This window comes from Semicossyphus pulcher, unplaced genomic scaffold, assembly GCF_022749685.1.
Source record: "Semicossyphus pulcher isolate SPU_LCO1_2020_fin unplaced genomic scaffold, fSemPul1.0.p SCAF_27, whole genome shotgun sequence".
Classification (NCBI taxonomy): Eukaryota; Metazoa; Chordata; class Actinopteri; order Labriformes; family Labridae; genus Semicossyphus; species Semicossyphus pulcher.
The window spans coordinates 4,455,914-4,483,580 of record NW_027211701.1 but is presented as its reverse complement, the minus strand read 5'-3'; the positions used below and the strand labels follow the sequence as shown (position 1 = coordinate 4,483,580).

The following is a 27,667-nucleotide window of genomic DNA, read 5'->3' as shown; positions in this document are numbered from 1 at the left end:
GTAGACAAAAAACAACCGAATGATAAACCAGGTCTGAGCGTCTGCTGGAGGACGGGATTAGCAGGTGAGACTGAGACATGATGCAGATTTTTCTAATTGAGTTTGAGGTAGAGGTCACACAATCTGCACCATTCCAATGACGTATTCTGATTGGTTGGTTTGTGAAGCATGGTCATGGCAGCAGTCACAATGTGTCAATGCTGATACTGTAGTTTTAATGCATTCAGGTTTAGTTGCTGACGTGCGGGGCTGCACCAGATGACTGTTTTGATAACCAAGTAGTTTGTAAATGAAATGTTTAGTCCATAAAATGTCTAAATATATTGACATGATGCAATATTTTTTAATTTAATGGATTTGCTCCAGTAGATCACTTCAGTCCACAGCCGGAGATGGGCTGTAATGGCCGCAAGGTAATCCAATCCAAATTACTTCCATTAAAAGTGTTTGTGTTTTCAACAGACAGGCTCACACAGCTGTTACCTTTCTTTCTTTAGAGCCACCAGACTTCATTATGGGGCTGAATCTGACACAACACAATAATAAAATACTGTATGTAAAACAGGGCCGAGGAAATAATTTTACACGTAGGTAATGAATGACCAAGCAGGTTAGATCCTAAAATAAAGTGACTTTTTCTGTTCAGCAGAGGACTGTAGCAGCTTGTGATGCAATCATGTCTTTGTGGACAAACAAAGAAAAACATCCATATAATGATTATTTCTATCACTGATCATTCTGCTATTTCTTTTTTTAACACTGGAGTAATAATTTAGATTGCGAAATGTCAAAAAATCGTGAAAACAATATTCCCTAAATCCCAAAGAGACTTCTTTCATGTTTTGTTTTGTCTGAGCATCAGTACAAAGATATTCAGTTTAAAATGATATCTAAAAGAGAAAACCAGAGGATGTTTGGCCCCTCTGCTTGAGGAACAATGACCAAAATTGTCCAACCAATAAAAAGTTGTTCAACTCCAATGAAATCTGTCAGCTCAGGTATATTTCAGCATATTTATTACCAAAGTTACTATCCTGAATTTCATTTCCTTGTATAGATTACATGATTGTGTAGCTTGGATGATGCAATTGCGTGTCAAGAAAATTGTCGTATTTTAACAGCCAAGGTCGTCCTTTCTGTGACATTAAAGTTTGATTCTTTATGTAATAGCAGGGAAGGGAACAGCTGGAGGAGTGCACCACAGATGTGTCAGTTCAGTATCACCCCCCTCTCCTCCCTCCTCTCCCACAATTCATACATTGAAGGGGAATTTCATGATTTTCCAAAACAAAATACTCTGGGGGGGTGGAGCAACAGCGCAGCGCCCAAAGTGGGGGCTCCCACTGTGGCTACATCTGCACATTCTTCAAGAAAGCAGCAACACCAATGAATTCATTTCATACTTCAGAGAGCCCAGCAGGAGCTCTCTGCCCTTTCCACCCTGCCAACCACAAGTCTGGCCTGAGAGAGGGATTCAGATAGAATTAAAAAGCCCAGTTATTCCAGAGTCCTCGGGGCATGGCTGAACTTCTCACCTGGCCTCACCTTCACTACACCACACACAGCAGCTACAGCAGCAGCAGCAGCAGCAAGATTCGCGTGCCAGCGCTGCACTGTTGCCTCCCTCCTTCTATCATTTGCTATCTTGCACACGGAGAGGAGCAGAGGAGTGTGGGAATGATTAATGTGCAACTGTGAGGAGGCGTTGAGTGCTCCGCTTTCCAGTTCCACAACATCAAGCTCAATCTAGCAGAACTTAATTAAGCGCATCATAAATAATCAACTTTAATTGATATTCCGGCAAGCTGATTACGAGTTAACAAGAACACAATGGGGACAAGGGAAACGCATTAAACGCCCCGGTGTCATCTCTTGTTCACCTCTAATTTCGAGCACACGGAGAGAGCTGCACTGTTGCATTTCCATGTAACCAGGATACACAGTGGGGAGGAAAGAAGAGGAAAAATTTGTCCCACTGCTGATGCACAAATCAGAAGTGTATGAATATTCATGCAGGCCTTCTGTCCATGAAAAGTGATAAATGCATCTCACTTTAGCTGACGCTGACTCAGTAATTAAGCGGAGTGTTGGGGGGGGCAGTCAAACATAGATAAAAGATGGAGAGAGGATCATGCAGACGTCAAGTCATGTGGTACAGTTGTTTGCTGTGAGGCAGTGCTGCAGTGATGTACTATCAGGGTTTCATCTGATTGCATTTGGCAGCATTTGTCATTTCACAAACACGTCAGCTCGGAGAGAAATAAAGAGTCGCTGTGGAACATGTGCAGTAACCCGGAGGCTTATACCCTGGGGCTCATTGCCCTGATTTCACCGCTCTGCAGCTAAAACACCTGAACATACAGGAGCCTCTGCATCCCTCTGTCAGCCCAGAATAGTTTCCCATCGTTAAAGCTCAGATGAATTCCCATTATAGCCCACTGTGTACCTGTATATCAGAACAAACACCTTGAAGCCCATTTTTCAGGTCATACTGGGGCTAATAGTTCAGAGGGTGTAACTCTCTTTAACTCTGTTCTTTGTGTGTTTAAGCAGCATAATACAATTTAATGGCTTTATATGAAACACATTGTAGAGGTGTAAGGAAATGCTGATACACTTGAGTATTGCGATATGCATCTTTTGATACTGTATCAATAATTAAAAACGGTAATGACTTTTATTTAATATACTACTCAAAAAATGTAACTGCAGTTTAAAAATGGCACACCTGGTCGACCATAAAATGTTGTCATGTTAAATGATGTTTTCTTTATGGATTGTGATTGCTATATATCTCCTGTTTGACATTGAACCAATACAACTATGCACTATGTTTTTATGGTCATACTCTTACAGAAATAACAATAAATTGTATCTGTTTCTTATTTTTTGAGTAGTGTTCTCTATATGCATACTTTGACTGATATGATGAACATGTTATTTCCCATGTACAGATTGCACAAAAAGTAATCATAGATATTGGATTTTATGGGCCTGTGATGAATACAAACGCAGATGCCACTTTTCTGACCACATCAAAGACTTTCTGGCTCATATTTTATGAGTCACGATAAAAAATCCCGATATATTGCCTTGATTACAGTTTCATATTGCATCAAATGATATTTGAGTTTTCATCAGTTAGTTCCTACCAAGTAAGTTGATTGGACAAGAGGCTTAGAGCTGAGTGCTGATATAGAGTACAACAGCACTGAGACTTTTAACTATATGTATCAATCCGCATCAGGTGTTCCAAATACTCTTTATTAATGTTACAAAACGCTACAGAGAACGGTTGTTGTCAAGACTGCAGCAAACTTTGCACCACAAAGATGAACATATTTCCTCAAAGAACATTAACCTATTCATTGTAATGAGAAAGTAGCAGGTGTCCAGGTCCGTTTTTATATGTTGCTTGTCAACAGTCCATTCAAGTTGTGTATTGTGCAAAATTAACAATTAAATTTAATTTGTTGTTGCTTATTACTGTTTACTGATATGCTGCTTGTAGAACATTGTAGAAGCAATATCACACTCAAAGTTGTGCTGTTGTACTGAATATCAGCACGATGATATTATGATACGTGATTATCTTTGACACTATAACCGAGTCAAAGCTGTGCTATTATTCAGTACAACAGCACGACCTCGAGTGTGAAATAGCTTAACCCCTCTCTCACCAGATTGTTGTCAATAAACAGCCGTGACACATACTGTGAAAGATTATGCTAAAGTTAATCACTAAAGGAAGAATATTTCGGAGTCAAACTTTCAGACCCTATAGGAACAGGCAGGTACATAAATACACATTTCACAATGATACCTTAAGCATACAGTTTGTTTAAAAATAGTGTAAATGTGTCGCACTAGCAGAGACCGTGGGACAACTAAGGGTAACATTTTGCCGAAGTGTTAACAGGGAGATGCTTTTAGGTACGATGTTTTTCACAATGCAGCTGTCTACAATATAGTTAATGTAGGCTACCCATACGAATAAAGCCGATGACAAAATTAACAATTGGTATAAAGAGAAACGTGTAAACAGTAGCTCGTGAAACAGACATGCTCGCTGCCGGGGGAATTCAGCTCCCCCTTCATCAGAACAAACAGCTAAATCCTCACCTGAATTTTCCGCTAAGTAGGAAAACCCCTTCACGACCAGAAGCAAGCCGCCGAACAAGCATATTTGGATTAAAACCAACTCCTTTCGTCTTTTCCGTCTCGCTTTGACCTTCTTCTGGTTCGGCATCACTTGCGTCGGCCGATTCCGGAGTCGGATACCCGGCAGAGACATCCCCTGTTCCGCTGCCACATCCATGCGGATCCCCGAAGTAAGAAAAGAAAAATAAACGAGCAGCCTCCTTTATTGCCCAGGGAATTGACTTATCTCCCGGGAGCGGATGAAAAAGTACAGGGGAGGGCTTTCAGGGAAGCAGGGGTAATGTTTGGAGGAAAAAAAAAAGTTGTAAATTGGTACCGCTGGGATGCTGCGAGGGCTGTTTGGTTCAAACACTGAGCTTCTGGCTGAGAGAGCCGGGTTGTTACTTCTTATGTCATGTTGAAATGTGGTTTTGGAAATAATACGGCAGAGGACTGCTGCACGAGCCCTCCATGGATGCGTCCGTCTGCTGAGTGTTGAAGGGGAGAGACACGGGGGGAGAGAGAGAGAGAGAGAGAGAGAGAGAGAGAGAGAAAGAGGAGGGGGGTGCGCGTGGGCAAATACGCACACACATGGACTGAAATAAAATCCAGGTTTAAATTCTGTATTTTTTTCTGATACTGCAAAAACAATTTTAATGATTTAATATTTCTTTTTAATTTCCCTTAATGAACATTCAAAGTTGAGGTTGATATTGTGTTAAGCATTTCTAGCTTTTTTGCCCATTAGTGGCTATAAAACAAGCCGCAAACACAACAATGACATTGTTACCACCTCATAAACATATTGTGAACATTTTAGCAAACAGCTTATCACTGACATTAGACTGTTTATAGGAAGTCGCTTTAGCCTCTTGGTTTCTAAAGTAAAGTCAATGCTACAGTACCTTAAACCTGCATTCTTTCTGCAGGCCAACAGGGGGCAACTCTTGTGGTTGCAAAAACAAGTCAGATTGAATGCAAGTCTACCAGAAAATGACCGTACCTCTCTACCTCTATTTATCACATCACAAATAATTTTGTAAATAAGTGTCTCAGTGTTTAGTTTAAATTCTTCTTCAATACAGCATTGTGTATATTTATTTATTAATTTGTAAATGAAGGTCCCAACAAGAATAAAATAGACGATAAAGCCTATATTTGAGGTGTGGCTACCTTTAATTGACAAGCTGCCACAACGACTTGTCAAGCAGGATTGTGAAGGAGAAATGTGTATCCATCGTCTCATCTAAATATGATCATTCTGGCTCCAAAAGACATGGCCTCACCTTGAGGCCTACAAAGCAAAGGATGAGGTCATGGTGGCTACATCCATTTCCTATACACAGTCACAAAAATCAACAGTATGCCTTTATGTGGAGCTGTGTGACTGGGCACCCATGAATGTAAGTCCAAGTCCTCAGTGTTTAGGTCTGTTAAATGCTCCATGTTCACCAGTTAACTGCTAAATCTTTCTACCAGCTCAGGTACTGTCTTGGTAGTGTGTACAGTAGTGTGTGTGAGTTTTTCAGAGCGTTTTTACTTGAAAACACGTCTGCAGCAGGCGACAAAGCTGATGAGAGCAGACTGAACCAAAAACACAGGTTAGTGCGGCTTTACTACAGTGCAACTACAGAGTGAAATACATTGAAAAAGTTGTCATGTGTGTCAGTTTCATAGTTGTGATATTTACCAAATAAGAACACTTAAAGTGCTTACAGTGCATTGCTAAACACTTGTCAGGCATACAGCAGTGACAGCCCAACCGTAGTGATAGTTGCTCCATGGGAAAATGCAGACAAAGATAGGTCAGGTTATGAGGATTTCTGCCAAACAGGCTCAGGAAGGCTCCCATCAATGAATATGTGCAACTTTATACTGTGTGTGTGTGTGTGTGTGTGTGTGTGTGTGTGTGTATGTGTGTGAGAAACTATCCTGAGAAAGAGGCCACGACTTGAATGTGTGTGTGTTTCAAATTACATTGTCAGTAAGGTGTACAGTAGCAGATCCAATTCTTTACAAATTCAGAGTAATTCAGTATAAATATAGTTTGAAGGTCAGGTAAAAAAAAGAAAGAATGATCATACTTTAACTATATTTTTCAAATAATAGAATATTTTGGCAGCCAAAAGTGACCAAAATCACATTAAAAATAAGCGTCCTTTTTATGACTTGGTAACAGATGTCTGTTATATATTTGGTTTGTTTTGATTCCTCAGCTTAAACAGGAATCAAACCGTGTCATAAAAGTCCCATAACATAAAATAAATGAATTGAAAATGATGTGTGCCTTTCACTGCCCTCTTCTGGGAATATCCTTCATTGATATACGGTGGTGCAGCAGTTTGTACTTGCAATCCGCATTGCTGAAAAATATTATAAACTTTGTGAGGCTTTATTTCTGGTTGTTTTGGACGAGTACTGCTTACCCATTCAAGCATGCACAACTCCTGTGGGCAGCAGCCAAACACTACAGGGATGCTCTGCAGACCGACTACATCTTCTACAAATAATCATAATAATGTTATCATTCTCAAATATGTCTGTCTGAGCCAAAAGAGAATTCAATTCACTCTGAACACAAATAAAAGACACATTTGTTTCTCTTTAGACATTTTTTCCTAAATAAGAGCGTGAACTCTCTCTGCATCAGATCATTCATTCAGCCCAGGAGAGATTAGATGTAGTATTTTCTTTGGTTACACAATAGTAGTTAGGTCATATGGATTGATCTCACTTGTGCCTGCTTGTACATGTTGTCACTGCAAATCTGAGCCGACAAAAAGAGCACAGATTTCACTGCCTTTTCTCATGTTTCTATGTAACGACTGGAGTGAAACAGACATTTAGGATAATGAATAAAACTTTATCCTGGCCAAGTTGGTTTCTTGATTGTCGGGCCTGAGGTTTCATATAAATAGCACTGGAAACATTCCAGCAAGAATGGAAAAAGTGGTCGGTGCTCTAGGCAACTGGTTTCACTTTGCTTTTTTAACCCTTTAGAGCATGGAGCAAAGACTGATAAAATAAAGACAAGAAAGGGTGGGAAAACAAGAGATGTGATTGAGAGTCATTTTACATATTTGAAAGAAAAATAATCCACATTTATGTTTCCACGTTTTCAACAAAATAGATGACCAAATACCTGTATTAGCATCATATATGGCAAGAAAACTCTTGTGACAATTCCTGCTTGAGTGGAGGCCTGAAAGCTGCCATGAAACGTGGCCTGTCTGACTTGCAAAGCACGCTCGAACTGGGCATGAAGTTACCAAACAAGATGAATTCCCAACCTCTCAGAGGCACTAACAAAAGAAAAAAAAAACACAAGGGGGGAGGAGGGGAGAGGAAGGAGGAGTGTGGAGGGGGGGGCAACAAATTAAATCCAGTTAAATTGTTTTTCCATAGCCAGTGGGCTTGGCAAAGGGCTCTCACAAACACACACAAGATGTGAGATAAGTTGTAGAGAAGACAAACCAGACCCTCAGATGTAAGAGAATGCCTGGAATTTAACCCACTTTCTCATGTCCGACTGACACCGCGTCCACTCCCACTGCCCTGCCCTGAAGCTCAGGGTGTCCACACACACACACACACACACACACACACACACACACACACACACACACACACACACACACACACACACACACACACACACGCACACGCACACGCACACACACACACACACACACATACACACACACACACACACACACATCCATGCTGGTGTAAAATACACAGGTGACTCCATACATAGACAAACGTTTTCCATCTGCCCTACTCAACACTCCCCGTTCTTACAGCTGTGATCAATTGCAGCCCTCTCAGTTGTTTGGTACAGTACATCAATAATCCGAGGCAGCCCCTACAGCCCTCCTCTCTTACTGTAAAGCCTGTCTGGCATCAGGATCACAATGCAGTCATTGCAGAGGAGAGTTGCAGTTCTACCCCAATTTGAAGCAGCACTTAGGCTAGCAGACATATTTGGGTCATGCCTTCCCTCCCCGAGAGCTCCCAAGTCCGGCTACAGCAGCTCCTCTCCCTCTAAACAAGGAGAAACCTTAGCTCAGCAGCAGTGCTAGGGGAGAGAAACAGGGTGGGGGACATGGTATGTTAGGCCAGAAATAGCTTGCTGAACTAAAAAAAAGCTAAAGAGCTAAAGTTGGGACAGTATAGACGTCCAGGTGGGGATGCTGGAAGGAGAAATAAGGACAATCATCCCCTTTTTTGCATCAAACAGAAGAGAGCAGTGAAAAAAAAACTCACAGAATCACTTTTTCTATTGACATTTTTATAAAATGGCAACAAAATTTACATTCAGATCCGTCAAGTGACAGAATCAAAAACAGTTAGAAATAGATAGATTTTTTTGAGGCCCAAATCTGCCCACTGGTGTCAGTGTTCAATGACAGTGAACACAGCTGGCTCCTCTCATTGTAATTGAGACAAACTAACTCACAGTCACTAATCAGAAGCTACTCTATACTAGGTGTAAGAATCGACTACAGCTGAGGGAAGCAGTTTGGCACTCCTCCCTGTGGTCAAACAGTCATTTCCTCTGTGGTCTGGTGGGGCATCAAAACAGGAAACCGTTTAAGAGACATACTGGTGATCTATTTTTTAATGGTCCAACCTGGGTTGGTTTGAGTGTAACATTGACAGGTGAGTAGGCAGACCAGCAGACACAGCAAGACGACGTAAACAGATGTATGGCTGTGCTTTTACATCAACAACATGCCTGTGTAAAATAACCACTTAGCCTCTCGGTTGAAGTGAAGCCAATGTGGAAGTACCTTAAACCTGCATTCTTCCTAATGGCCAACAGGGTGCGCCTCCACTGGTTGCAAAAAAAGATAAAGTCTGGTTGTATGTAAGTCTATGACAAAATGAGCCTCCTCGTCAGCCAATTTATTACTCCGGGAAAAGATTTTCCGACTGAGTTTAAAGTCTCAATCACCAGTTTAATGTCTTCTTCAATTCAGCATGATGTTGATTTAGTAAATTATGCTTCCATGTAGAGGAAACTAAAAGACAAAGTAGGGTGTGCTTTAGGGCGTGGACATTTAAATCAGGATGTAGGTGTAGCAATGCATGTCCACCCTCTCCCTCAAAATATGGCCTATTCCGGCTACAACAACCAACATGGCAACTGCCAAAATGCCAAATGCTAGTCCACAAACTCAAAGGTGATGTTGCATTGGCTTCATCCAATTCTTGTATAATGTCTATGCTTAAGAGATAGCTTTTTGTTAGCAACAAAGAGCACAAGAATTTAAGATATAGGGCGACAGGATTTTACATCTAAACCATTTAATGTTGACATTTGCTGGCACATTTATAAGCTGTTCAGCTAACTAGCTAATTACCGTAAAATTCAGTATATAACGCATTTTTTATACTTATTTTTCACCTAAAAAGTGGGCTGCGTCCTATATACCGGTGCGTCCAATATACCAGTATATAATGCAGAAAGAGGTATGTTATTGTCTTACAGAATTTTACCCAGACGATGGCGCTACACTCTAGCTAAAGTTGTCGGTTGTCAAGTGGTGACGTCACATCTCCGCATTAAACTGTTTCCAGGTCCAAGCCGCTACAACAGTTCCTATTTGCAGTACGCTGCAGAGTGGTTTTCCTCTCTGTTTTAAGCGAGCAACTTGATTGTTGCCAACGCTTCGTCATGGACATGCACTGTCATGATCACCATTGCAGCCGCCACCCTTACAAAAATCATCGTTAACGTAGGCTGCCAGCTACCGCTAGCTACAGCGCCGGTAGCTAGCAGGATTGCAAACTCGACATGGAAACAGTTAAAAACAGTGTCTTATATTCCGGTGCAATTTATATTCTGGATTTTACGATAGCTAACTGACAATTGCAGGGCAATTTTCTCAAATTAGATGTTTGTCAGTTAATTTAGAAAACTAATGTGCAACACAAGTTGATGTATGAAGGAGGGAAAGGTGACAGATGACAGGGCTTTTCTGTGATATATGTTTTATCCCTGTTGAGTTAAGTTTTCTCAAAGGAGAGTACAGAGAATTGAATTAACAGGAGTGATGTGTTCTGTAGTAATTATAGCTGAACCTCCATATACACAGTCAATCAAACAGATACAAAAACGTTTTAAAACAGACTTGTGTGTGTTTGTTATTATACCAATCATGAGGTGGCAATGGCGCAATAAATATGGCAAGGTCGTTACATTATCACTGCAGCAAGCCAAGGACTTGCAGCTCAGTTATGCTTCAGGGTCAGTGCCATGTCTCTACGCAGAGATTAAATGTGAACATCAGAGTGAGATCTCAAAGAAAAAGACAGATGGAGATAGAAACATGGAAATACAGTGAGAAAAATCATACAGTGTAGTGCCGTGGATACCTTTTCCACCCCATATCACTCATGTTCCCTTCATCAACCTAACAAAAGTGGGCACTGTCTCGTAGTTAAACTGATCTGATTCTGGAGGAGAGGAGCCAAGGACACCAGCAGGGGTACGATGTTCTTTGACAGGCAGAAAGAGTCCTGATGATTTCCAAAGGAAGGAGGACAGTCCACGATCAGGTGAGAGTCACTGAGGATTAAGGCCTTCCTGAGGAAACTTAGTTCACCGTCATGTCCCCGGTATAACATCTGCAAGACAGAAAACAGAACAGAATGATTTTGGTTTCTTGCTTTAAGTGGAAAGCATAATTATTTATCTTTTTCTAATCAACAGTCATTGTTGCAAAAATTAATAACTAAAGGATAATGGCACATTCAGTGTAACTTAATTTAACTTCATTCAGTTAAACAGCAACATTGACAATACGTTTGCTAACATCAGACACTGAAAGCTGCAGACCAAGTAAAGCTGAAGCAGCACAATTCTGGGTGGAAATGTGGGTGGGAAACCCAAAACAATGAGCTGAAAGATGCAAAACAGTCCACATGGCTGTGGTGAACTGTACATGATTGGTGATAATTGTCTGTGGGCTAACCGCTTCCTGGGACAAGTTACACATTACACACAGTCATGTTGCTTATTACTGACAATACTGATTAGTGCCGCTTTGAGGAAAGTGTGCCTTTATCCAGTAGATCCATCCATTGATTTTCTCCCGCTTTTCCATGGCCGGGTCGCCGTGGGCTAAGCAAGTTAACCCAGACGTCCCTCTCCCCAGCAACGTTTTCCAGCTCCTCCTGGGGGACCCCGAGGCATTCCCAGGCCAGGTGTGATATATAATCACTCCAGTGAGCTCTGGGTCTGCCCCGGGGTCTCCTCCCCGTTGGACGAACCCGGAAAACCTCCGAGAGGCCCCTAGGAGGCATCCTAATCAGATGCCCGAACCACCTCAAGTGCTTCCTTTCGATGGAAAGAAGTAGCGGCTCTACACCGAGCTCGCTCAAGAAGTTTGAGCCCCTTACCCTATCTCACATCATCTGCAAAAAGCAGGGATGGAATTCTGAGGCCCCCCAAACTGGAAACCCTCCTCCTACTGGATCCAGTATGTTGATATTTTCATTTTGTCCAGTTGCAGATGCAGAAGTATGCACATTTTTTTTATACAACTGATGCAGAGACGATTCAGTCTCTCCTGCAGCAGGATCAACATAGACATAAAATGTTATACTTTTCAAAATATTCACATTTACTAAAAAAAAAAAAAAAAAACAGGTCAAATATTGTAGTAACATTATTTAAAGGTGCATACAACCTGCTGCATCAGAGTGTGTGATTAAGGTATCATCTTTTCCGTAGAAATATGTAACTAGGGCTGATGCCGTTTTTTAATTTTAACGCCTTTACAGGCGGATACGGGACTATTTTAGCGAAGAAGAGGAAAAACAAAATGATAAATATTTATCAAGGGGGTAATTAAAATGAGCATTATATTGGTGAGTCAGCAGATCTGCCCAAACTAGAATGTGACTGTAGGCTTGATTAAATATAAAAAAGGCAGCACATTGTGAGAGCAGCCTATAAAAAATTTAAAATGAAAGTTGAATCAGCTCTCCGACAGGCCTTAAATACTTGATTAACAAAAACAGCAATTGACAATTTGGGCTTAAAATTGCTGATGACTGATTAAAAGCAGGAAGCTTCTTTGTTGATATCACAGGCAGAACATGGACGGGAAGGAAGGAAGGCCAGAGAAGATAATAGAGGACTGTCACAACTGACTCATTCTGAGGAAAGCACAAACTGCTCATGTTTAAGTCATGCAGAAGCTCACCTCGGGAACACCCATTCCCTCTTTAAAATATGCAGCGAGCAGGCCCCTTGTCTGACATCTTTCTTAAATCCAAATTTCCCTCTCCCCCCCATCACATGAAGTGCTGCATGTGCTCTCCCCTGCTGCACACACACACAGATGAAATAACTATGTTGACTTCTCAGAATCTTTTTTTTGCAATTTCTTCTTTCTCATTTCCCCCTCTTCCTCCCATCTCCCTCGCTCTGGCTCTCTGTCAGACAAAAAGGCCTTATGTAACGAGGTGCTGAAGCCTCCATGTCTTGGGGCACGTATTTACCCAACATGCATCTCAGGATTACAGCGCAGGGCCCCCTGCTGTAGAAGAATCGGAGATGGGACTACAGGCTTACGAGGTCCAGTGTGTGTGCGTGTGTGTGTGTGTGTGTGTGTGTGTGTGGAACAGACAAAACTGTACCAAACAAGAAAAAAATAATCCCAACATCCGGATCAATTTTAGATGATAACACGGGATGAGGACACGCTTTTATGTCGTCGTCTTTTACGCTGTTATGTTAAAGTGTTGTTTCAGTGCTGGTTTGACGTTCTATCCTTTAATGTGCGTGCCTGCCTCTGAGTTCACACAGGGAGAGGAGCGGTGCCACAGGAGCCAGCAGCCTCAGCAGGGAGAGCAGAAGGGACACGCAGGGAGCTGACTCAATGCCTCCCCATCTCTATTCTCCCACAACTCCTCTGTTTTTGCACTGGTAAACAAATACTGAAGGCAAATAAGAGCCACCCCGACCTCTCCTCTCTCCGGCCCAACCTCATCTCTGCAATATGAACCACAAAATGAGAAACAAACAGGTCTGTCTCTCATGAGCGTTGCCGAGCTTCACCGCAGTGTCAACAACAACAAACAGAGCAGGCACAGACAGGAGGAGGAGAAAACAGAGATGCCGAGGCGAATGTCAACGCTACTGCTCACATTTAAAGCTGCCATACTGCACTTGACAAAACACTCTAATATAATAAATGGGAGAGAACTATTTTGTGTGCAGCTGAATATGTTGACAATGCAAAATACAAAAAGAAGTCCAGGGCAATCTCTTGCAAAAAGGCACAGCTGTACATTTTCAGAAAATTGTTTCTTTCTCAGGTGTTTGGTCTCTCAGGGTTTCTGCACATTTCAGAGTCAAACTGTCTTTAACACTTACAATTTTTACACTTACAATTGATTTCTAGAACATGCGCTTCAACTGGTAGCAGCAAAGTGTGGTAGCTTCTTCAATGAATTTCCCTTTGAGGATCAATCAAGTTCCTGTTATTGTTACAACTCTGCCATAGCGATGATTTGCAAGTGCCTGTGTTTGTATTTTTATTTTTATTTTACCTAAAATCAGTAAACATAACTTAAAAAGGTTGTGTAAGTTAATGGTCATAATATCAGATGGAAGAAGCAAACAAAGAAACACATAAAACATACATGACATCTTTATTTACCCAAAATATTGATCCAAAGCACATATTTCTTAAGGCCCCGTGTCCATATAGCGCCTTTACCTGAGTGCCAGTGTCTTTTTTGAATTGTTCCCAATGAGGACAGAGCGTATGCGGGCGCCTAGAGAAAAAGTGCTGCACCCAGCGTCTTTCTTCAGAGCACTCGTTTTTTGCGCAGCCACTCCCGAGTGCTTCGAGTTGAAAATCTCGGAACGTTTCAGAAAGGCGCTGGTGTCGTACCGCCGCCGCTTCATGCAATCAAGCAGAGATTGGGGCGCCAGTCGTCACCCTGGTTACCACCAAACGTGGAGGAGCAACTTGTTTTGTTTCTGTGCACCCGGAGCTGTACATATGACTAACACACAGTATCGCAATAGAGACCGAAAAACCCATTTGGGGGAGCAGATCGGCTGGACAGTAAATGCTGCTGGTAAGTGTTCTGCTTTTATCGCCCTACGCGTTGTAAGCTTGTGTAGTAACTTAACCTTATTTTTATCATAGAAACAAACCCTGTGTGCAGCGTTTTTTCTCTCACCACTTCATCCCCTGCCAGCGCTTTTCTGCCAGAAACAGATGCTATGTGGACACGGGGCCTAAGTTTTTGAGATATGATTATTTTCATGAGTTAAAAGGCATTTTGACAGTTTCCTCTGTAATAGAAATTGTATCCCTTACTGTATTGGGATATTTCAACATATAAATCCAGTAGATTTCTTTAGCTGGCAGCAGGAAGCTAAGATTGTTATACTAAGTGACTGACAACGGCACAATTTGGATCCCTGCAGAGATAGAGCCGAAGAAGAAGATTTGAAAAAGAGAGTCAGCTGAAATGTGGCTTTCTTCAAAGCCACCAGGCTCCAGACAAGAACAGTAACTTTACCTCGCATTGCTTGTCTATCAAAGCCTCGATTAGTAAGGTTTGTTTTTGTTTGCTATTTCGTGTTGTTGTATGTTACACAAATATTGTGTTGGATGAGAAACAAAAAACATGCCAATCGAGGCAGCGGGAGACCAGCAACTCCTGTGTTCTTCATGGTATAATTACTGTTTTAAAAGGAATCTGTTGGCTTTTCAGAGAGTGATCTAAAGGCTGTTTGTGGTGAAAAAAGAAGGATCCTTCTTGTAATGTTGTTGGACCCTTACAATAGTAATATGAGCCTGTCATAAACAAGCACTTTTGATGGACATGCTTTGATCTGGCAAATTTGCAAGCACGGTTTACGATGCAATTACAGAAGGTTGGTTGAAGCAGTTTACCGGAGCAACTGGATGTCCTGTACCAATTAGGATATTTTTAAAACATTGGCTTTTAATTGGTTTTAATAACTAATTGTTCTTTAATGATTCACGGGTGCAAAAAAGTTTAAAAATGCTTGAGTAGATCGCTTCAGCCAGCAGCAGCAAAACAGGCTACAACGGGTGCAACCCTATCTTAGGAAGCAAATAAACACGGTCTTATTATGTCTACTTAAAGCTTGTTTCCGCCACTGACAGGCTCAGAAGGCTTTTAAGTGTTGGACAATTTACAGAAAGAATCCCTACAGAGACAGTAAGACTCTTAACAAAATAAAAGACGTAATGTTTTAAGGACCTGCAGAGACCTGGTGTGTTACAAAGCTCCCTCACCGTGCTGACCTAGGGCTCCCTCTCTGACGACACGTCGCCCTCAGCTCCACTACTGGCGTTGTGGTCTTGTCGGGAACGTTGGGCGCCCTTCTCCCTGCTCGACTCTGAGGGACCCTTAGAGCGCGTCTTCTCTTTCCTCTGCTGCTGCTTCTCCTGCTTTGACAGCTGAGGAAACACAAGGAACAGGAAATCTTTATCTCAAAGTTCAGGTCATGTGCGCCTAGCATGTACAATCATGTAAAAGGCAATGACAAAAACATTTCTCTGTAGGTCATGAATAAATAATAGAACAGCTTGGATTCAGCTTTAAATTTCCCATTTAGGTGTCTCCAGAGAGGAAAATGAGTTAAATTCATACACGTGACTGCTCTAGTTTACATTCAACTCATGTGTCCTTTTTATTTCAGCACATGCCTGAAAACATGAAAACATGTCTGAACTTGATGCATCCAGCTGTGAGTTTGATCTTTGCCATATAGAGAGCCTAAATAGAGCAACAAGCTGACATTTACTACTGATGTTATACCTCAGATATGCAACTCACACCTCATTTGTCTTTATGGCTTCTTTAAAAAGACAAATTGTTATAACAGAAAGACAGTAGGAGAATGGTATAGTCAAAGGTTTGATGGCCATTTCCCAATTCAGACAACACACATTTACTTAAAGGTATAATAAGTAGGATTTTCCTTGTATTTTGTCAATGGCACATTCAGACTGGGTCCCTCCTCCTGGGCTCTTCGTAACCAGAAGCTCCCTCTCACTCTCTCATGCGAGAACACGCCTACCCCGCCGAGCTAACACCAACAGCATCACGGTTACCTTTGCGCTAGCATGCTAGCTGCTGGTTACCTTTGCGAAAAGAAGGCTAACTCTGCATCGCTCTGTTCACAAGTCTGAATGGCGCCCAGATGCTAATTCAAACCACTCCCACACTCACCCATACGCTGTGATTGGCTCAGAGAGCCACAACAGCGCCCCTCCTGAACGTCCCGTGCAAAGCAAAACAACAGAATAGATGCAACACTCCATGTATAGAGACCCAAAAGTGACGATTTGTATTATATTATATTTGTAAAAGTCTATATTTTATTTTTCTAGGAGCATCCTACCTATTACCTTTAAGCTGAATAAAAGCTACCGATCTAACGTTAAAAGTGGATGATTGGCGATTGGATTGGATGAATGGTAATTGCTGGGGCACACTTCCCAGATATCCAGACAGTGTTGCATGTGTGACGTCCACGGCTGGCTCCGGTTGTAACTCTTGATTTTCCTTGCTGACGGTTGCGTTCCTTTTAGACCGTTTGCCTTCATCTAAGCGTCAAAATTGTTTCTTTGCCTTTGGATTTTCACTTATTTTTGAAGTTGTATCTGTAGTCATCCATCTTTTCTTTGTTTGTTCAGCCAGAGTAGATAAATGTTCCGTCGCAACACTTGCAGAGACCGGAAAAGCAGCCGCTTAGCTCCGCCTACCTTCTCTGGCAGACCAACCGTTGCTGGGTGATGGACAACGCGTCACTAACTGGACACTACTTGATTTTTTTCTGCGAAAGTCACACCAGACACCCAGTCTGTAATACTGCAAATGCAAAGGCTTTCATCAGTGGGCCATAGCCTCAATCACCATTGTGTTACCTCATTCAGCGATAGATAGAGACTTAACAGACATTTATTTATATGAAAATCTTCGAGATCATCATTTTAACATTAGTTCTTCCTCCCAAATCACAGGCTGGTGCAGCAATATGCAAAAAGCCAATACAATGAAAAACCTTGTTAAAGTGTTATATGTGGATATCTCTATTAAAAAGGCTAATGGTCTGTCGTGGGTCTGACACAGTTGGTAAAAGGTGATGTCACAAATGTATGTATGCACCACACCAGCATCATCCTGCTGAATTAAAATTAAAGAGTTTTTTAAAGTTAAACGCTAAATAATTAATGTCAAAGAAAATCTTCATCCAAACTTTAATTTTAATTGTTAACTTTGTAATGAATATTTCATATTTTTGAAAAATATTTATGACTTGAAAGCAACTTCAAGGGGGCTTTAAATATCAAATATAAAAATCAAATATAAAATACCAAGGGTGTGACATCTTTAGTGTGCAAGTCTCTGTTCTTCCTTTAAGAGAAGTTTACTTGTCAAATATATTAAACATCGGCACAACAGCTATGTGCGCTGAGGTGCACACTATGAACATGCTGAATCATGACGAGCAGACAACAACCTCTGCAGTATGTTCAGTGTTAACATCCCAACATGCATGACGTTACGTATTAATAAACAAAGAAGAAACACTTCAGCGCCACAGACCAGCACCCCACATCAAAACGATCTTTGTGGATACACGATCACTTCTATTCTCTCCTCATTCGGAGCTATTCTGGGCTGTCATATGATCACTTCAATGAGTCTATTGTTGCGACTGCATACACTGCCTCTCACACTCCAAAATAGCTCTTCTCAGTGCCACTCAAAACAACTCGCTGGTCAGTACTCCAATCAAACCTGCTCCTTCTCCGTCTCCGTCTCCTTCACTTCACGGCCCATAAAATACCACAACAGTAATGATAAAGTAGGTATGCTACCCATCATCTGAAGGAGGCCTGTAAACACAGATGCTAAAACTTTTATGGCTGCTGAGTAAATATTTATGAACAAAATGTCATCTTAAAAATCCCAAGCATTGCGTAAGACATTACATTATTCAAAGAGCACAAAAAATGCTGCGTTATTCCCATTTGAACCCATTTACATGCTGTTGTATCAAACCGGGCGAACTGGCCTTGTTGAGGATATAACACTGAAGACATAAGAACCAGAGAAACATTAAACACCTGAGTTTAAACTTAAAACTGTGAATATACATTCTTTGTTTTGCCATCAAGCATCAACATTTTAAACTCTAATGCTACGTTCAGTTTCAAAACCCTGAATCCCAACATGATAAAGTGGACCTAACATGATCAAACATTACATAATGTCTGTGTTTGTTGGGTTGCAGCCTGGAGCCCAAAACAACAAGCACAAACAGTCAGGTGAACAAACAGAGAAACTCAGGACCCCTCTGCCATCGACTCCTAAGAAAACATGCCCACAGGATGATTTTCTTTGCTCTGGATAATACCATTGTTCGCTGGCCGCTTGACCCTGCAGTGGACTAAATCCCTGATTCATGGAAAGAAAGGGACAGTGTCTGTTGGCTGTTGCTTCATCTCTCTGCTGTGCCAAGCTTAGCCCATTGGCCGGCCTTTTATCCCTCATGTCCAGCCTTGGCCTCGGCTCCTCGGCCTCCAGAGCAAAACATCCCAAACAGACAAGATTAAAATTCTGAGGGACGCTTAATATCCCTCCCTTTGGGCTAGCGAGCCAAACCCACCAAGGGGAGAGCAGCCAATGCCGGCCCCCAGCCAAAGCATAAGGACGTTGGACAGGTTCCAGGGAAGTGAGCAGAATCAACTCCTGAAGACGGATGTATGAAGTTATTTCACATGGCTGCAATAAGAGGCTTAGAGAGGTGTGTTTCTGTTATTGAGAGGCTAAGAAGTGTTTATATTCAAGGTTTTATGTCCATTATGTGTTCAGCAATTTAATAAACAGCAATACACAAAAGGTGGTACATTTAGAAAAAAAACCACACAGAACATCTATAAACACACACACACATATTTGCTTAAATACACAAAATTTACTACTACATCCCTTCATCCGTCAGTTATCTATGCTGCTTATCCTGCTAAAGGCCGCAGAGGGCCTGGAGCCGATCCCAACTGTCTGAAGAGAACAATCAATCTTTTATTTTCAATTAACAAATTAACCGTTTGATTCATAAAAGCTTAAACGTAAAACTTAAATAACTAGATTCGCTGCATTCTGGTTGCGAGCCTCTGCCAAACAGTGAATTAGCATTTGGCCTCCATCAGTGTCTCCCCTAGAATGACTGTGTTACTGTGGCTCGGAGGGGGGATGTTTTTGTATATCAAAATATTTGAACAGGCCTACATCAGACAGAGAGGGTTCAGCACAATCTTTTAAAGGAGGGACATTACACCATAGAATGTGTCTCCCTCAAACTGGTGTGAGGGATAAAGTGTGTATGTGTGTGGTGGTGGGGGTGGGGGGGTGATCACAAATTACGTGAAAATAAAGTTTAAAAAAACAGTTCACAAGAAGTTCGAGTGGCGGATGACAAAGAACTTGAAAACATACCTCAGGCCTTCATTGTCTCTGGGGCTGGGTGTGGTAATACTTTTTAGCAGTGCCATTGGTGATGTTAGCTTTTAGCTCAGAGTCTTGGCCTTACAGAGGTGCTTATGTCGTGTCAGCTGTAAGTCTTAACATGGAAACAACATCGACGCAACATCGAAGATTTGTTGTGTTTTATGGCTCAAAACTAATCAGGGTCATTCTACATGGAAAGCAACTAAGGGTTTCAACCTAATAACACATTGTAAATTAGATTAGTTAGTTAAATGTCCTTTGACTTACTTTCGTCTGCCAGGTTTCTGTGTTTAAAGAAATAGTGTGTCAACGCTAGTGATGATCCAAAATGTTGTCAGATTAATTGGAAAAATACTAAAAACTATTTTACATTTAGCAAAAAGCAAAACTTTTTAAATATTGATGCGGTACACAGAGCTATACGAGAACTTAACCCCAGAAACTGTATCATTCTGGTAAAGTTTGCTTGAATCAAATCAAATCAATGGAAACAAGTCAACAAAATCTGACGTAAAATCAAGGCAAACTTTCAGTTACTGACACTCCTTCAACCTTTTGGTTATTTTGGTCAATACCAAAAAGTTCTGAGTTGGGCTGCACAGTAAATCGAATATTAATCACGATTTTGGATTCCCACAATTAAACAAACATGATTGATGGCGATATTGATGTTTAAAACGCGTGCTCTGCCCTTAAAAAACTCAGCTGCATGTCAAATCAAGCGCTCTCTAAACTATAAGCCACTCCCCTAGGGGGGGGGTGGAGAGGTTTGGGCTTCACTTTTGGGGGAGCTGGTATGATGTGTGATGAGCGCCTACCTTGCAGCGGCAGTTAAGAGTGGAAGAGTAAACAACAGAGAGGGTCAGGAGAAACAAAGTCAAATGTCTGGAACAGAAGACGAAGAGTTGGTCCCCTGAAACAGCTTGTCATAGGGTGTTTGGAGGTATTTAGGGTTTAGGGCAAGTGATGTTCAACTGACAATCTCGAAGATTTCAGTTTTATTCTCTTGGGCGCCCCCTAATGCCCCCTACACTTCCCAATTTAACTACCGACTTTCCTCGCTGACAGTCGCTTTCCTTTTTAGACTGTTTGCCTTCATCTTCTTTGGATTTTCACTTATTTTTTAAGTATCTGTAGTCATCGATCTTTTCTTTGTTTGTTCAGCCATAGTAGATTACTGTTTACTCATAACATTTACAGAAACCGGAAAGCAGCCGCTTAGCTCCGCTTACCCTCTCTGGCAGACCAACCACTGTTGGGTGATGGAAAACGCCGTCACTAACTGGGCGCCGCTTGTGATTTTTTCCGCAAATGTCGCCACAGACACCCAGTCCATAATAATACTATATACTGCAAATGCAAAGGCTTTCATCAGTGGGCCAAAGGCTCAATCACCATTGTGTTACCTCATCTCATTCATTTATTTAAATGAAAATCTTCAAGATTATCACTTTAAGCAAGAAAAAATGATATGCAAAGAGTGCATTAACCTGTGTCTGGCTGCACAGCAACACAACTAACTTGTCCAGCGTCAAGTCAGACATCCATAACAGCCACACTGCACAGCCCCACACCATATCCACCCAACTCCCACAATTTTAAGTTTAAGGCAAAATCTGTACATGAGCCTGCTTGCTGTACGACGACTACTTGCTGTAGTAATCATGATTAATAATCGTGATCTCAATATTGATCAAAATAACCGGGATTATTATTTTGGCCATAATCGTGCAACCCTAGTTCTGAGGTTCTGATGGTCAGTCCAACCCATCATCAGTGATAAGTCACAGTATTTATTATACTGTTTGCCATGTATTCTGTTGTTCCAACATTTACTAACTAAAAAAAAAAAAACTACTACTAAATAAATGTTACCAGATATGCAAGAGTACAAAACGGAAGCTTTTATTTTGAAGTCTCAGCGGAAGTTATTTTGTCCTGTGGGAGGTGTTCGTGGTGGACATGGCGGTTGCCAATAAAGTAGTCATCGAGCAACTTTAAAAGAGTGTTTTCTTGTCATATAACAATCAGAACCCTCGGATGGTGATTGAGTCATCTAATAATCAATTATACATTTTTGCACTACAGATATCCTTTCCCCCAAAAGAACAGACCATGTAAAGAAGTCTAGCAGTCAGACCCGTCTTTAAGTATGTAGTGCAAATGCTTGGATATGAACCCTTTCTGATCTCAGAAAAAGAAGCCAGTAAAAAAGGAGGAGTTTTGGTTTGACCCTGAGGCATCACACATATTAAACTGAGCACGAGCACAGAGCAGGCCCGGTCGGCTCCCACAGGGACAGGTACTGCAGAGAGTGAACGGGAAGTGGCAACAGCGAGCTCCCCAAAGCCTGCGCATGTGGGCCCCTGCTGCCAATCATCTTATGCCTACACGTAACACCCCGTCACCCACACACACAGACGTACAGCGGACTGAGCCAAATTGCGGGCTTTCAGCTTCGCCATGGGGCTGACTGAGTGACAACCCAGTGAATCAGACCCACTGCACAAGGTTATGGAAGAGGAGCAATGGCAGACGTCGATTTTGGCAAGGGCTTGGTTTTCACTGTCTAAGTTATTTTTGTGTCTGAATGTTTTTATCCAGTTTTTATTTAGTCGTAGTTTAGACTCAATGCTTGATCTTGTTGGTCAATACAGTGAGGGGCAGTGTTTGCCCCTGCTAAAGGGATTATTTCTACAGTACTGAGAACTAAATAAATACAAGCAAAGACTACTTGAGTTTACACGAGAACACGCTCCACCCAATCACCCTCCAATCAAACTTTCCAATCATTTCACATCTTATGCAGCCCGAGTTTGAAAGACATGTCAGAAATGAGAACTCATCAATTACATCATTACAGATTCATCCGTACTGATGTACAATATATGCCGAAAAGAATTTGTCGGTTAGAAAAAGAGTTAGATAATTCTATGTGACTTTGTTAGTATGAGAAACACATGTCACTACAAACAGTCTTGTGTTTCATTGCTATTAAAAGACAAATTATCGCACCTGTAACATTCATAATACACGCATTCCCAGTACATCATGAAGTGTTAACCATAGCTCTTATAATTGTTTTATGAGCTGCTTTTTTATATTTTTGATTCTCATTTTGGATGTTTTTAATTAAGGATACAGGATATGTATATATGTTATATATCAGATTTGTTTTTCAAATGTAAAACGCACTTAAAGCTACTATTTGGAGTTTTTCACTGGTTATGAAACAGACTGAAATTAATTCTGATTGTTCTATACGACCTAACCAGACCATTAGTGACAAGATTGATAACTGCACGCCGTCTTTGTTTACATTTTCCAGGGCAAAACTTTAAAGTGAGTTATACATAAGACTGTTAAAGAAAGCAGGACAAGATCATTTGTTAAAAACCACCACTTGAGCATGTAAAGGACAAATCAGCAAAGAGATAAGAGGTACGGCTTTGTCCACAGCGGGCGCCATAATCAACACAAACCAAAAGTTCCTCACAGCAGCTTTAAGTTAACAACCAATTTAAAGAATTTTTTATTAGAATCATTTTATACCTGTTTCCCTCCAAAATTAGGGTGTTGACGCAGGTTTCTCAGACCTGGGAAGACTCGCTAATAAATGCCGATTGTCTCTTTTCCCATTGCCAGCGTAGTATACTGTTTTTGGTCTCTTTTCTGCTGCGTCACCGTCTGACGTCACAAATGTGCCAGAAACAGGGTTAGTAAACAGTGAGGATGTTACAGTGGTTAGGTCTTTATTGAATCTATTACTCATTCAGTCTGTTTATCAAACTCGGCGCCGACAAATTTTGAACGATGTTCAAGCGCTTCTTGGACGGAGACGGCAGCTGAGATGAAAGGGAGTCGCAGAAGTTACCGATGGAGCACAGCATTGCGCACGAAAGGGATAGGAGATTAGCATGTTGACACAGGTTTTGTGTTCCCATCAATGCCGATCCGAGCCAAGGCGATGATTACCCGGGTCTACTGCAGAGTCATTTGACCCTGGTCTGAATGCTGATTGTAACCTTTCCCACTAAGCAAAAAAGCCGTGTGTTAGCGTTTTTTTTTACCAGTGGGAAAGGGGATTTTCATATTTTAGGTTTCTTATAGTTTTTCTATATAAAAACTCTACTATTGTTTGAACTCAAAATGTGATGCCTGTTTTACACCTACATAACAATATCCAGATGTAGTGAGTGTTAGTGGAAAATCCATGTTTCTAACTCAAATTATAAGACATTTAAAAAGCTGCGTTGTACATGTAACAAGAGGAGCAAGAAGGACAACAGAGTAAACATCCCCACCTAGTGGTTACAAAGGAGAAATACAATCACTCCCTGAAAAGTAGAGAAACACTTTCTACATGAAATCAAGCTGGGTAAAGAGCTGCAGATGTTTTTGTTTACAGTGGCAGAGTAAGATGAGAACCAATGCATTTTACATATTGACTTCACAATGTATATAACTTGGTACTTGCTAGATACTTCTGTATTCGCGAGTAGTAGGACATCGAATTGAGACTTTAACAAAAAAACTTCATCAAACCTTCATGAGGAATAACATACCTGTTTGGGATCAGTGGGACCAGTAGGTGACGACAGTTCGACGGTAACAGGTCCGTCGTTTTGAATGTGGACCTGCATGTAGGCACCAAACTTCCCGTCTAGAAAGATGAAAGACAAAAACAGAGATATTTTATAAGCCATAAAGAGAGAGAAATGTACATAAAAATTTAAGACTAAAGTTTGACATCTTAATTGGCTTGAAACACAAGTGTATTTTATTTGGCATCGGCGATCAATGGTTCATTAGGATGTAGGATAACATGCAACCTTGAGACATTGGGGACAAAAGACAAAGTGGCTGTAGGAGGACAGGAAGTTTCAACTTAAATGTTCTCCTTTCTTCCACTGGGTCCGCGAGATTAATGACACCATCTGCACAATGAAGCCGTGGGCCGCGTTGGAAAAGAGCTGCGTCATCATATTTCCTCTCTGGAGGGGGGGACTAATTAGGAAGCCTTATGCCTCCCTTGCTGGGACAAGGTGTTCTCCGCACCTGCTCCCCGGTGGGCTGACCTGATTCACTGCCACCGTCACCGCCATGGTGTCACAGCACCAATAATCCCTATCTACCACCCCCCTTAGAGTCATAACCTTACACTGGGATGAATACAGGCAGTTACATAGGGGGTGATAACGGTGACCCTCAACACTTTTGTTTTTAATGAGCTAAGAAATAAGTAGCTGTGAAGAAACCAGCGTTTTTTAACAATGTTGTCCACAAATCTCCCGGGACTCTGCTGGCCTCTCGTTTTGACCACTGCACTTTTCACAATGACCCTTTAAATTATTTTTATTGTTCAACTAAATCAATCATATTGTCAGAAATAAACAATGCCTTTCAGGTACTCATATCTAACCTTGGCTGACATTAAAAATGTTTAAGAATCACTGGGAACATGTATCAACTGATTTGACAAAATGTGACAATAGTAGGACTGTAACTGACTCAGAATTTTGTAAGTCGAAGCAGAGTTGGCTGCCCAACAGCAGCAACAACACGCCGCTGCAGGGCTTAAAAGGTGGGCTGTAAAGATGGCCAAGTCATTGGTTCACCCACCCTTAATGAGCTCTGGCTTGTAGGAACTCCTCATGTTCTCCAGGATGCTGTTGTAGAAGGGCTGTGCCAACTCTGCAGGCATGGCTGAGTGGAAGTCTGGCTTGTTGCCTTTCAGTATACACTGCAGTGTGAACTGGCTCACACACAGCACCTCAAAGTCCAGGTCCATGACACTTTTGGTCCATGCTCGCCCGTTCTCATCTTCAAACAGCCGCAGGTTCAGGATCTTTCGTACTCTGAAAACACACAAGAAAAAAATCAACATCACAAAGCACAAAAAGTGACAATCACTCTGGTCTATATATTGGCAGAGAACATACAGCCCTGTATCAAAAGGGACCACACTGGACTTTCGTGTGCTTTTAGCCAATAATGCTGAACATTTTCTGAGCATACCACAAGTTTATTAACTGATTTCCTTCACTCAGGTAGGCAATGAATGCTATTCATGACAGGACATGAAAATCAACTCAGAACTTGGCTGAGTTGTTATCCATCACAATAAGGATCAAACTAGTTGGAGAGAATTATAACATTGTCTTGTGGCGATGCAACTTTGCTTCTGTTCGTTAGTTTTAGTTTTTAGTCTAAATGACATAAGTATAAAAAGTCTGGGAATTGTTTCAGTAAATTGCTTCAGCTGGCAGCTGCGAAGTGGGTTGTTATGGCTGACACTAAAAGGCACCTGATCAAGGTACATTCTATAAAAGTGCTTGTTTTTTCCTGTGACAGGCTCGAGTTGTTAAAAAGTGGCTAAAAAACATTATGGAGAGGATTCATACAGAGATAGACCTTTCTGTAAAGTTAATATGCTTTCTTGAAACAAAAAAAAACAGCTTTCACAGTGGTCCCTGTCAAAGCTACCAGACTCCACAGACAAAAACCATCATTTTACCTAACAGAACCACGGGGTTTCTTGTCTACTATTGCTAAGTTTGTTTTAAGTCTTGTGTTACTTTGATGTTTGTAATGGTTAATTAGGATGCAAAACAATATATGTGTCAAGGCAGAAATAACTGCGTTTGTCATTGGAGTCTGGTGGCTTTGAAAAAAATTCATCTTTGTCTTTTAAAGAGTTTAACTCGGTAGGGATCATTTATGTGATGTTATTAGACACTCTTCTGGAGCAATTCCAAAATGTTATGTACCTGATAGTAATTTAGACCTTTAAATAGGTCCAAGTCTAAAAATACCTTAAATGGAAGTTAAAAATAAACTTGCCAGTGCTCTCCAGTGGACAAACTATAAAATGGGGAGGCTATTTTTAGCTTTTCTGTACTGACAACTTGTCACAGGAAACAATAAAGCACATTGTTGAAAAGTGTTTAGAATTTATTAGTTATTTATTCAAAACTCGCCAGAGTGGTTCTGCACGTAACATGAACTAATTCTGACACACATGTTTAAAGGGTGACTTCAAATCCCCCCCCCATCCCACACACCACACACACTCACATGTAGTCAGCATCCCTCTGGGTGTCCTCCACTGATATACCCAGCAGCACACACAGTCCCCGTCCTATTGAGCTCACTTGTTCTTCTCCCACTGCAGAAAAAACAAATGAAAAGTGAGTGAACTGGTTTCTGTGGCCATTAAGTGACAAGCAGCCAAGACTGACAGGTGACAGACTGAATGACATCACTCAGCCGGCAGTCCGGGCTGCCACTCAGCTGTCAGCACCACAGACATCCAGAGGACACATTAATCATCTGCGCTGTGAAATAACCTCAGCTAGTTTCCTCCGAGCTGAAACAAACAACAAGAAGAGCTCTGTTTGGACTCCAGTCAGAGACACGCCTAGGAGTGCTAATGCTACACCAGCTAGGTTAGCTTAAATGTATGGTGGGCAGCGACGCTAATGAATGAAAGATAGCCGTTAGCGTCGGTTTAGCGACGTCAAAGGAAAAAAGCTTTGCTCAGTACAAACAGCCGCTTACCTGTCACGCTCGCCTTGGTGACCCTCTGAATGATAGCTTTCATTGTTTTGGTTGTGTTAGGGAGCACGCTCTCTCAACTTCCGACTCGCGGCGATGACGGGATGTTGTCGCCCTCTCGCGGCTGAAACACGCAGCGCATCTATTCTTCATCTTTTAATTTAATTAGCGGCTGGCAAACTAGCTTTCACTGCACAACCGCCCCCTATTGGACTGGAGTGTAAAACAGGAGATCTATTGACATACCAAATGTAGACAGGCAGATAAAATAAAATAAATAAATATGAAGCTGAGAAATTCAGATATACATTTTAAGTTTCCAGAGCAGGAATTATTAGGACCTCTTTATGCCCTAGATCATTACAACTGTTAATTTTGTTATGAACACATTGAAGCAACATCATATTTATTCATCAACAACATTTATTATGTGTTATCTTAT

At 41.4% G+C, this 27,667-nt stretch overlaps 2 protein-coding genes across 3 annotated transcripts in view; both read right to left on the bottom strand.

Annotated features, from left to right (window-relative positions):
* The window catches only part of LOC138604888 (sodium/potassium/calcium exchanger 3-like), a 63,556-nt gene extending 58,998 nt beyond the window's left edge, over window positions 1–4,558 (bottom strand). The window contains exon 1 of the mRNA XM_069676923.1: window positions 4,123–4,558. Within this exon, the coding sequence (XP_069533024.1) occupies window positions 4,123–4,318 (196 nt within the window). The 5' untranslated portion in view covers window positions 4,319–4,558. The remainder of the gene's footprint in view (window positions 1–4,122) is intronic.
* Window positions 4,559–8,443: 3,885 nt separating this feature from the next.
* On the bottom strand, window positions 8,444–27,412 carry dtd1 (D-aminoacyl-tRNA deacylase 1). 2 transcript variants are annotated; one of them, XM_069676893.1, is made up of 6 exons: window positions 27,229–27,412; window positions 26,746–26,836; window positions 25,291–25,526; window positions 24,234–24,331; window positions 15,441–15,605; window positions 8,444–10,773 (listed from the first exon to the last, which is right to left on the bottom strand). In XM_069676893.1, the coding sequence occupies exons 1-5, from the start codon at window positions 27,269–27,271 to the stop codon at window positions 15,450–15,452; spliced, it is 624 nt and encodes a 207-aa protein (XP_069532994.1). In that variant the 5' UTR covers window positions 27,272–27,412; the 3' UTR covers window positions 8,444–10,773; window positions 15,441–15,449. The 2 variants fall into 2 exon arrangements, with proteins under 2 accessions (XP_069532994.1, XP_069532995.1); XM_069676894.1 differs by having other exon boundaries at window positions 15,450–15,605.
* Between the last annotated feature and the right edge of the window lie 255 nt (window positions 27,413–27,667).

Bases quoted from the DNA above. Each gene is read 5' to 3' on its own strand.
- dtd1 (XM_069676893.1), bottom strand. From the start codon at position 27,271: ATGAAAGCTATCATTCAGAGGGTCACCAAGGCGAGCGTGACAG. The intron at 26,837-27,228 runs GTAAGCGGCTGT...TTTTTTCTGCAG, and splicing joins CACCAAGGCGAGCGTGACAG to TGGGAGAAGAACAAGTGAGC. The intron at 15,606-24,233 runs GTATGTTATTCC...GTGTTTCCTCAG, and splicing joins GTCCCACTGATCCCAAACAG to CTGTCAAAGCAGGAGAAGCA.